We start from the raw sequence: 12,022 nt of genomic DNA on the forward strand, positions 1-12,022 counted from the left end.
CCCGCTCTCCCCGCCCCGGGCGGCCCGCCGGGCGCGCACCGTCCAGTCCCGACTCATCCCGTCCGGACTCGCCCGGCCGACTCTCGCCCTACCTGGCCCCTTCCTCCAGGTCACCTGCCACCCACCTCCCTGACCTTGGTCCCCAGGTCTCGGTTCGAGGGGAATGGCAGCGATGGGCTTCCTGGGAGAAGAGGAGGCAGAAGCCCTAGGGAAGGGGCCCGGAGCAGGGGGAGAAAGCCGAGGAAGAGCGAGCCCCAGCGCGGGAGGGGCTTCTGGGGGAAAATGAGAAATTGACGGGAGCCCATTTAGCCAGGGGAAGAGCTGCCTGAGCTAAAGGACTCCCTGGGGTGTAGTGGAGGGAAGGAGAGAAAGTCCGGTCCAGAGTAACTTCTGCATCTTCGTGTCCCTTGCTGTGGATTTTCCAGAGCCGTCTACCTGGGATACCCCCACCTCCACGGAGCGGCGCGGTTCACCTCCCAAGGAGCGTTTCCCTCACTCTTGTTCATCGCAGGGGTCATCGCCCCTACAGGTGCCTTCCGCCTTGATATTATTTGGTTCAGAATGGTTTGATTTTGAGAGAACAAATTCAGTTTCCTTGGCTATGAATAGGGTGGATCAGCGTTGAATTACCATTTGGAAGTTAAATTTTAACTTCAGCTTCTCTTTTTCCTATTTCCAGTTCTGCCCATAGCCATGTTTATCAAAAATTTGTTTTGTTTTGTGTCGTTTTCGCCTCTACATTTAACCATATCACTCCTGTCTTCGGCATGCTAAATATTCGATATGGCAACTATAAATTTACCTTCTTTATATATTCACTTATTTATACTCTGCTATGTTTCAAAAGCAATTCTAAGGTGGCTTTAAAAATAGAAACAATACAAAACAGAAAGTTAAATAAGAGCATATCATATGAAAACATATGCGTAAACAGAATATTATAAAGATGCACTGCTTACTCTGGATTTTAAGGCTCCACACAGGTCTTCTATTGTCAGAGTCTTCAAAACATTCATGGAAAATGTATATTATGAAAAAACTATTCATCGATTTAAAAAAGAAGTTTTGCCCTAAAATAATCTTGTATTTTAATTCTGGTCTTTTGTGAATTTTTAAGTCTCTTCATACTTTGAAAAAATAATTACTTTTGTTTATTATTTGTTTTAATTTGCTCCAGGACTCACTTGCTCACCAGAAAGACAGAAGTGAAAAAGCAAGTGACCAGGTCTGGGACTCAAACTGCACTCAGCCATATGGGAGTCCGGCACCTCAACTACCATGCCACTTGCTGACCCACTCTTTGTACTTCTTATTCGCTCTCCTTGAATCATTTTTCAGCATGTTTTTTCTTAAGTCTATTTCCTTCTCCTACAACCTTTTTTTGGGGGGGTGGGGAGGTTTTTGCTAAAGGGTGTTTGTGCTCGCCAGACAGAGAGACAGAGAGATAGAAAGCGAGAAATCACCCCCAGGGGGGATGGCCACACCACAGTCCCTTTTCCTCCATTCTCCTCTCGGGATCTTGGGCATGCACGCACACATGCCTGGCGTGAGTTTTAAGCCACCTGGTCCAGGATGCGAACCGCAGTTGACTACATGGGAGTCCAGCAGCATAGCCATTATACTAACTGCTGGTCCTTCCCACAACTTTTCAAAGGTACCAGCAGACATCTAAACTATCTTCTTCTAAAGATTCAGACTATTTGACCATATCTGGAAGTCAGCCTTTATGTGGATTTGCTTAGCAGAGGGTTCAGGGACTGTCCCAAGGAGAGAAGGAATCGAGGTCCACCCGTTTAGCCCAATGGCAACAGGCCAACATGGGAGACCAGTGATGCTGACACCTTGGGATGGGGTGAGAAACGAAAGAGCCTGGGGAGCTTTACATGAACTGAGGCAATGAGAATGTGACCTCTCAGCAGCTGAGTGCTGGAGCTCCACTAGGCGGACATTAGGGGCAGCAGACTAAGGATAGCAAGCTTAGAACAGGGCTTCCGCCAGCCCCAGGGACTTTGCTGCTGCTCGCTTCAGCCATGAAGGAAGGGGGACGTGGAGAGAAAGAAGACCAAAATGGCGGCAGAGAGGTCAGGAGGAGTAGGTCATTCCACACTGAGCTGCCTCTCACTGTACTGAAAAGTGCTCAGAGGCAAACCTGTTATGGGCCCCTACTTTCCTTCCTAGTATAGAGAAGCCTGGAACAAATACATGGCTCTGTCTACTTCCCAGAGTGATAAAGTCCCGAAAGCAATCTGCTAGGATGTTTTCTAAGTCCTTGTTAAAACAATGTGACATCAGGCCTCCTAGGATTTAACCCCCATTTACTGTTCTAGCTTTATTTCCTGTCACTCTTATTTCACTCACCATTGGCTTCTAGGTACATGAGAACTTCCTCTAGAACAGCTCGATGCAGAGCCATGCTGTTCACATCACTGTGCTTTTCAGATGGCTTGTTTGACAGGTTTCTCTTTCTTGCCTTTGACCTCTAAAGTATTTTCTGATCCTCCTTCCCACCCTTCAGAGTCAGATAATACCATCCATCTATGGTGCTACCCTGGAAAGTTCTGCCCAGACCTCTCATGACACCACCAACACTTGAGTGCAGTTCTTGTCAATGTGCCTGCTGTCTTCCAGCAACCTCTTTAGTCAGGAACCGCATGTTTCCTGTCATAGCCCCATGGCCTAAAATATGGTCAGGCATGCAATAGGTACTTAGTAGATATTTGTAGAAGAGCGAATGGATGCATATTCAGACACATTCTTTTTTTTTTTTTTTTTTTTAGAGGTTTTTTTCTATAGGGCACGTGTGCTCACCAGACAGAAGAGACAGAGAGACAGAAAGCAGGAAATCACCCCCCAGGGGGGTGGCCACGCCGCAATCCCTTCTCCTCCATTCTCCTCTCGGGATCCTGGGCACACATGCACACGCGCCCGACGTGAGTTTAAGCCACCGGGTCCGGGACTCGAACCGTGGTCGACTAAGTGGGAGTCCAGCGACATAGCCATTACGCTAACTGCTGGCCCCCAGACACATTCTTTTAACAAATCAGACTATGGAGGGAAAGCTTGGCTCCTAGATATGAGTAGATGTTCTACTTTGTATTGGTATTTAGGCACAAACAAAAGACCTCACATAAATACACAGAAAGTTTTCAATAGTTTATATTATTTCATTAAGATCCTTGAATGTGATGGTAATGTCTTTTCTTGTGACTGGCATTGCTTCTAAAATGTCTTGGGTACTCAAAAAGCTGATTAAGCTCATTAACACTAATACAAACATCTTGAGATTAGGTTAACAAACAGAATATTCTGAGCATAATTCATATTCAAGAGACCCACTCTGCTTTGGCTTGAATTACCCTAGTAACTTCAGACAAAATGGAAAATCTTATCTACATCTGCTTTGTAAGCTACCTGAACTCTCTCGATCAAAACCAATCCCCAGATTAGCAAAAGTGGTGTAGCATAACACATGTTAGGTAATGCTGGATCCACTTGAGAAAGTCCTGGGTTCACATCCAGAGCTCTCTCTTTCCAACTGGGTGCCAGTGCTGGTGATCATGTCTGACTGAGCAGAGGATGGGGTCATGATGTGAAGATTCCATTGAGAGTCTCTTCTCTCTCATGGAAGATATGAAATAAACTTAAAAATAAAAAAGCCCTCCAAATTTCAATTGCATAGAGCACTCAGTTTCTCAAGTTGAAAATCCATTTTTGTATTACCACTCATTTTAAATGATAAGATGGGCAGAAGAAAAAAACAGACTCATTAAAAATTCAGGATAGATGACAGAGAGGAGAATAAAATCAGTGGTAAGGGGCTTCAAAATTATTAAAGAAAACAAAACAAAAAACTCTTGGGACCAGCAGATGGCAAAATGGTTAAATCATTGGACTCCCACAGAGTTAGTTGCAGTTTGAGTCCTTGACCTGGCAGTTTTAAACTCACTCCCGCCACGTGTGCATATGTGCCCAAAATCACAAGAAGAGAATGGAGAAGGGACTGTGGCACGGCCACACCCGCCCCCAGGGTGATTTTTTGCTGTATCTCTCTCTCTCTGGCGATCACACATGCCCTATAGCCAAAATCTCTCTCTAAAACAAACAAACAAACAAACAAAAAAACCAAAAAACCTGTTTTTGGAAAAAATGAAACTTGCCACTTATTTAAAGAAAAATGTCAGAATTGCAGAAAAGTATAAATAAGAAAGTAAACTAAAGGAAAAAAAAAAAAAGAAATTCCATCATCCCAAAATAGTCCTTGTATGCATTCCGAGGACAATGTTCCAGAACCCAGTTCCATTAAAGTGTTGGAGAAACAGTTTGTTGGACATGAATCCACAAAGAAACAGGTGAATAAATTTTTTAAGACAACGCTTGAAATAAACGCAGTGATTCTCAACATGCCTGTTGCAATCATAGTTTTTTAGGCTTCTTTGCACAACATGGACCCATCAGAAACAGAAAGAGGCAAAATAAATAGACAAAAATCCAGAGTCAGTGAGGTCTTTCTTAAGTTTAGGACGTTCAACCAAATGAGTTATTTTATAATGGGTCATTTTCCCACACGTTTCAAACAGGGGTTAAGATGTACTATTTATTTGGATTCTGATACACAGCGTGGGGTCAGCCAGTGGGGCTGCATCCATGCTGAGCTTCCTCGCCTTGAAACCCTCTGTTCTAAGGTTTATTTATATTTATACATTAGTCCGCTGCTAGTGACCACGGAAGGCATGAGGAAGAAAGAAAACCCAAGGGACAGTATTAAGCCAAATACAAAATCACTTGGTATGAACTAGGATGGTTTGAAATATGTTATTTCTTCTTGGAAATATCATAATTTTCCTGTCTACTTGTACCTAATGTGTAACAATAATACTAAATATTTATGAAGTTCCTGTCTTCTTGGGAGCTCAAAGAAAAATATTTACTTAAGTGATCTCAGTAGTTCTCTAACATTCAGCTAGGGAAAGTGAAGCATTTTCTTACTTTTGTCTACAAACTAAGCCACTTGTGGGACAAGTGACTAGTTCAAGTTCACATTTATGAGTCAGTGGCAGAAAAGCCGAAAGTAGAACTTTGGTTTTTTAAAAATAAATAAATAAACAAGTAAATAAAATACATACTTTGTCTAGCTGTCACCTCATCTTTAATAAAAAAAAAAATAGTAAATTTTAGAACCACTAAGTCATCACCATGCAACATTCTTTCCAGTAAGGCTGATGTTGTTGACAAGACGGTGTAATTTGCAATTAGCTCGGTACTGCACCTCTTATTTTAATAATGGCTGATAATACGGATGACAGCATGACTGTGTGGAAGAGATGGCGAAGATACAGTGAGTTTACTTTTATTATGGAGAAACCGAGTTGTGCTTTACAGTACCGGTCAGTTGCAGGGCGTGCGGTCCGGTGGCTGGGTGGCAGCGCTACGGCTAGTCTTCGGCACCATGAGCGGCTACAGCTGCGAGGAGCGCGCCATGCTCTTCTCCCTCAAGTACCGAGTCTTCCTCAAATATGAAAAAGGACAATATATATCTCCATTTCATGATATTCCAATGTATTCAGATAAGGATGTGTTCCACATGGTGGTTGAAGTGCCACGTTGGCCTAATGCAAAAATGGAGATTGCTACAAAGGATCCTTTAACCCCAATTAAACCAGATGTAAAAAAAGGAAAACTCCGCTATGTTGCGAATTTGTTTCCTTATAAAGGATGCATCTGGAACGATGGTGCCATTCCTCAGACTTGGGAAGACCGAGGACACAATGACAAGCATACCGGCTTTTGTGGCGACAATGACCTGATTGATGTGTGTGAAATTGGAAGCAAGGTTTGTGCCAGAGGTGAAATAATTGGGGTGAAAGTTCTGGGCATACTGGCCATGATTGACCCAGGGAAGACCGACTGGAAAGTCACTGCCATTCATGTGGAGGACCCTGATGCTGTTGATATTAAAAGCACTCATGACTATTGGAAAGCACTGGTGACTAAGAAAACAGATGGAAAAGGAATCAGTTGCATGAATACAACAGTGACTGAGAGCCCCTTCAAATGTGATCCTGGTGCTGCCAAAACCATTGTGGATGCTTTACCACCACCGTGCAAGTCTGCCTGCACAGTACCAACTGATGTGGATACATGGTTCCATAACCAGAAAAACTAAGGAGATTCCTCTGGGGTACAATCTGATGTTGCTGCATCTTATTCATCTGGAAATACTAGATGCAAAAGTAGTAGCTCTACAAAGCTTTAAGTTTATAGAACTTCTCTAACTAAAGCAAATTCTGCCATGACCAATCTGTTCTATTCAGAATGTTACCTGTCTAAGAGCATTCTTTGTATCTCAACTGAGGTAGCCAGTACATGCTAAAATATCAAAGCAGTTGTAATTTAGAAGTCATTTATGAATAGGTGTGCAAACTGAGCACATATTATTGGATGTATATGTTTACTGTGAGTTAGAAATTAGAATTATTTTGCTAAAAAAAAAAAAATCACAGTACCCAAAGCACTTTCTGTGTGCAAAGCCTACACCTGAGTATAACCTATAAATGATACATTAAAATTGTTTCAGGCTGGCTTCTGGTGCAACGGTAATGCCCTGCACGTGAGAAACCAGATCGCACATAGCAACTGTAGTCCAAATCCCCACTGGGTAAGCCTAAAACACATGAAAATGAAGCAGCACTCTTGTCAAATGACCACTTGTTAGACTTTCCTTTTACAAGGAACCCTGAGATGGATCAATAATCTGTAGGGAATAAACTGATTTACACTATCAGCCTATGTTATTGTAAAGCCATGCTTAAAAAGTATGGGGGATTGATGAGAGCAATGGGCCCTAAAACTGGGCTCTTTATCAAAGTTTTCTTAAGCATAAGAAAAACATCTGTGTCTTCACATTTTGGTAAATCTCATTTCTGGGGGGACTGAGTAACTGAAGCTGTCTGTGATTATAGGAGGAGAAAGGAAGAGTGATAAGAGGAATTGAATTAGTCATGGAAATGTCACCCTTGCAGGACCAGCAGTTAATGTAATGGCTATGCTGGACTCCCACGTAGTCGACCGGAGTTTGCGTACCGGACCCGGTGGCTTAAAACTCACGCCGGGCTCATGTGTGTGCGTGCCCAAGATCCTGAGAGGAGAATGGAGGAGACAGGGGTGTGACTTCTATCTCTCTGTCCATCTGGCGAGAGCGCACGTGCCCTATAGCAAAAAAAAAAAGAAAGAAAGAAAGAAAGAAAGAAAGAAAGAAAGAAAGAAAGAAAGAAAGAAAGAAATGTCACCCTTGTAAAAAACCTTAGAGATAGTCTAGTCTGTAAGATTGAAACTCACTTTCAAAAGCGAGTCCTAGAAAGTGAGTTCTAGAGAGAAGTGAATTGTTCAAGCCTGCAATTATTTTAATGGGTGCAAGCAGAAAGGTCAGTTGCCTCACAGAATTAACAATGCCTGATTCCTCTGAAACCTCTCCCTTACAGGGTGCCTCAAGTTGATCATTGGTACTGGTTTTAGTTTCTATAAATGTGTTGGGGGAAAAATGTAGAAAAGTGTGTACAATGAAAATAGTGGTATTCACCCCAAGCCTAGGACCCCCTAGGCACTATCAGGCTAGGCAGGAGATTTGACAACTAAGTTCTTGTTGGGTATTATGTGCTTATACTTCTACAGCCATCAACTTAAAGGAAAGTCTAGGCTTAGTCAAAATGGGCCATCAGGAAAAAAAAAAAAAAGAGCCATCAGCCTGAATTTGAAAGTGAATGCATATTAAACTCCACACTGAAAATGAGAGGGTTCACTATTCTCTCCTTTTCTCTCTTTTGAATTTGCTATAGGGCACTGTGCTGAAAGGAGATAGAAAGAGAAAGTAAGAAAGCACCCCTGGGGGGCAGTGGGGCTGGACAGCCATGTGAAAATCTTCTCTCCCTGTTCTGAGCTCAGGATTTGGAGCACGCATGCCACACACACGGAGTGCCCCTCAAACTGCCTGTCCCTAGACCTGAACTGCACAGTCAGCCATGTGGAATCCAGCCCCCTCCCCTACCAACCACCTTACCACTGGCAGGCCCCAAGAGGGTTCAGAATTACTTGATTAAAAAATTCCATGTGTGGTTTTGGAAACAATTTTTTTAAAAATCTGTGTGGAATCCAGCCCCCTCCCCTACCAACCACCTTACCACTGGCAGGCCCCAAGAGGGTTCAGAATTACTCACTTGATTAAAAAATTCCATCTGTGGTTTTGGAAACATTTTTTTAAAAAAATCTGTACTCTAATGGAAAAACATAAACTAGAAATATAAATATAAAAATTTAACTATCCCCAAACTTAATTGAAACCATTACAATCATTACTAGGGATAATTAGCAATGAATGGAGTTTACCTTATATTAAAAACTGAAATAATCAGCAGTTTGTTTCCTAGATGGAAACTAGCAAATGTAAGACATATTCTGGGAAGGAGTGTTTAGCCTTTAAAGTTCTCTAATCAATATATGAATAAAGAAAACAATTGTGTATGTTTATTACCTATGTTGCAAGATTTTATTTCCTCTCATTTCTAAATCTAAGCTTAGAAACAATTCTTTGAAAATGTCCTCATTTAAAGATCCAAATTAGATAATATTTTTAGCATTGCATAAATACAAGCTGATCTTCAAAAGGCTTCTTATCCCTTACTTAGATACTTAAACAAAAGGTTGCATATTGTAAGCCAAATAATTAGATTGACTGTCACTGCTGTAATTGATTAGACAATCACTGCAAATCATGGACCTTAGGAGTAAAATTATCAATAAAAGTGATAACATAAAAGTGTAATCAGAAGGGCAACTTCTAGTCTTGCCAAGAATACCACTATACTATGTATGAATGTATGTATGTTTTATTGTCAGAGGATGTGCACGCTGGCCAGAGAGAGACAGAAGAAAGAGGGAGAAAGCACCTTCTGATGGGACATCATTGTGATGTAACACTTTGTCCTCCATCTCTCCTTCTCATCAGGATTTCGGGCACACACATGTGTCACATATGTCTTTCAAACCATTGGGCCCCATATTTCCAAGGCAGTAGGCCATGTGGGATCCAGGTAGATGCCTTAACCACTAAGCTACAGGGGGAGCCCAAGAATATTACTGCATTTACAATGCCTTCTTTCGCTCTACTCTTTCTCCTTCTAATACGTTTATGGAGGATATGTTAATATTTGGTAAATAAATAAATAAATAAAAACAATACCAACAGTGAACTTGAGACTTCAAAAGAATTTTTAAAAAATTAAAAGGATCTAGAAAGAGCCAGGCATTGTTAACATGCAACATGGCCATCCTCCCTGGAGGGTGACTTCTCACTTTCTCTCTCTTTCTCTTTTTTGTGACTGCACAAGCCCTATGGCAAAACAGAAAGAAAGAAAAAGAAAGAAAGGAAAAGGAAGAAGAAAAAAAGAAAGAAAGGAAGCGAGAAAGAGAAGGAGAAAGAGAGAAAGAAAAAGAGAGAGAAGAAAAAGAAGAGAAAGAGAAGAAAGAAGAAAGAAGAAAGAGAAGAAAAAAGAAGAAAGAGAGAGAAAAGGAAGAGAGAAGAAAAAGAAGAGAAAGAGAAGAAATAAGAAAGAAGAAAGAGAAGAAAAAAGAAAGAGAGAGAGAAGGAAGGAAGGAAGGAAGGAAGGAAGGAAAGAAAAAGAAAGAAAGAAAGAAAGAAAGAAAGAAAGAAGAAAGAAAGAAAGAAAGAAAGAAAGAAAGAAGAAAGAAAGAAAGAAAGAAAGAAAGAAAGAAGAAAGAAAGAAAGAAAGAAAGAAAGAAAGAAGAAAGAAAGAAAGAAAGAAAGAAAGAAAGAAGAAAGAAAGAAAGAAAGAAAGAAAGAAAGAAGAAAGAAAGAAAGAAAGAAAGAAAGAAAGAAGAAAGAAAGAAAGAAAGAAAGAAAGAAAGAAAAGAGTAAAGGTACAAGATCTCTCAATTGTGAAGAAGGAAACCTCTGATAATAATACATTTTTATCAATACCATGAACTATTACATAATTTAGAAAATTTTTATTTTCTCCTATCAAATAATTCCATTGGTATTTTTTTTTCTGTTGGTATTAATAGTAGTTTAGTTGTATACAAACAAACAAACCAGGGAGAGACAATTTGCTACAGATGGGTGGGGCCTGCCTTGACAAAAGTTTCTAAAATTTTACATGGTCACTGGGTTCCCAGATGAGAAGCTATGTACTGAAATTACATGGCCATGAGACTGGAAATTTGATGTTAAAAAACTCATAGTGGGGGATATACTGTGGACAGGGTAAATGAACTTCAGTGAAATTAAAGAAAGTCACTTATCTTTTCTCCTTTACTTACTCCCCTTTCACACGTGCACATATTAAGACAGTTCTGTCATTCTTGTTGGGGGAAATGCTAATAATCAAATCCATCTCTCTTTCTTTTTTCAGATGTTGGAAAAATACAAACTAACCCTGGTGAAAATTTAACCTTTGTACAATATAAAATGAGAGTGGATGCCTTGTAAGAACAAACAAGTAATCTATCTTTACTTTTCAAGTGTATAATTAGTGCTTAGGATTTTTAGCAGCAAAAATCATGAAAATAACTGCCCCGATTACAATTTTTTAAAATTGTGGGTTTATCTTGTGACCCCTAGTGACTTTAGAGAGTAAACACATTTAAGTAATTCAGACCATAACTACAGACATAGTATTAATCAGTTAGTGGGTACAAAATATTTTGAAAATCTAATTTAAAAAAGAAAAGTTGTTTGCCTTAAGAAAAAACTAACAATGTATTTTATTGATAGTTTTATTGTGAGACTTCAAAATCAGAAAAAAAAACCTAAAAGAATCAAAAAATATCATTACAAATATAAATCAGAGAAATCCAAGTATTATTTCTGCATCTCTAGTATTGTTAAAGTTTTCTTGACTAGCAGAAACAATGTTTGAGATGAAAAATATTTCAAAAGTATCTACTCTGGTGTTATAAATTGATCCATATACAGAATATTTAGGCACCCTAAATATTCAAGAAAAGGGGCCTGTGGGAATTGCATTGACTTGCCTCCCACAAAGAAAAAGCCAGATGACCACCCAACAAAGACCACCTCCTACTCCATTCTTCCTTTCTCTTTAAAAGTGATGTCTTGGGACCAGCAGATGTTGTAATGGTTACATCACTGGACTCAAGTCCGGGACCCAGTAGCTTGAAACTCATGCCCGGTGCATGTGTGTGCATGCCCAAAACCCTGAGAGGAGAACGGAGAAGAAGGGACTGCAGTGTATCCATCTCCTTTGCAGGTCGCTTTCTGTCTCTCTGTATCTCTCTGTCTCTCCTGTGAGTGCACACACCTTGTAGCAAAAATCTGTTTAAAAATAAATAAATAAAAGTAGTGCCTTAATTCAGTTTTGTGGAAATTCCTGAATCAGTCAGTTTACAAGGCCATAAAGAAGTAATACTGAGTTAAGAACTTCGATTTTAATTTTTTAATTCACAGAGAGCAGGATGAAATGACATGTGATAAACATACACACACACACACACATGTGTATGTATGAGATATTATGTAAGATTTATAAGAAGTCTTCTATAAGATCTCCATAGTGGTTAGGGAGCACCAAAAATTAAAAATCAAAAAGTCTATAAAAATTGTGATTTTTTTGGTATAAAGAACATTTTAAAATAAGAAATAACTCAAACATTTAATAAAAGAAAATATTCATAATAGACATTTTATAATGGAAATAGGTTTTTGTTTGTTTTTAGTTTTTGCCATAGGGTACATGTGCTTGCCAGAGAGAGACAGGGAGAGGGAAAGTGAGAAATTACCCTGTGAGGGGGATGTCCATGCTGCAATCTCTTCTCTTCCCTTCCCCTCCTGGGATCTGGGGCACTCATGCACATGTGCCTGGTGTGATTTTCAAACTATCAAGTCCAGGACTTGAACTTGAACCACGTCCAGCCAAATGGGAGTCTTGAACCTTAACTACCACATCACCTGCTGATAAGAAAGAAAGAAAGAAAGAAAGAAAGAAAGAAA

The 12,022-nt window shown here is 40.1% G+C and overlaps 2 protein-coding genes across 2 annotated transcripts in view; one reads left to right on the plus strand and one right to left on the minus strand.

The window, feature by feature from the left end:
• MOXD1 (monooxygenase DBH like 1) overlaps positions 1 to 518 on the minus strand; it is a 127,594-nt gene extending 127,076 nt beyond the window's left edge. Inside the window, exons 1-2 of the mRNA XM_006144367.3 lie at positions 497 to 518; positions 126 to 272 (exon numbers count right to left, since the gene is read on the minus strand). Of these exons, the coding sequence (XP_006144429.1) occupies positions 126 to 272; positions 497 to 518 (169 nt within the window). The remainder of the gene's footprint in view (positions 1 to 125; positions 273 to 496) is intronic.
• Positions 519 to 5,446: 4,928 nt separating this feature from the next.
• Positions 5,447 to 6,163, plus strand: LOC102487768 (inorganic pyrophosphatase). Its single transcript, XM_006144368.1, has one exon. The coding sequence runs from the start codon at positions 5,447 to 5,449 to the stop codon at positions 6,161 to 6,163; it is 717 nt and encodes a 238-aa protein (XP_006144430.1).
• The last annotated feature ends 5,859 nt before the right edge of the window (positions 6,164 to 12,022 follow it).

Source organism: Tupaia chinensis, unplaced genomic scaffold (genome assembly GCF_000334495.1).
Source record: "Tupaia chinensis unplaced genomic scaffold, TupChi_1.0 Scaffold000117_2, whole genome shotgun sequence".
Lineage (NCBI taxonomy): Eukaryota > Metazoa > Chordata > Mammalia > Scandentia > Tupaiidae > Tupaia > Tupaia belangeri.

Excerpts from the sequence above, each read along its gene's own strand:
- LOC102487768 (XM_006144368.1), top strand. The coding sequence starts at position 5,447 with ATGAGCGGCTACAGCTGCGAGGAGCGCGCCATGCTCTTCTCCCTCAAG.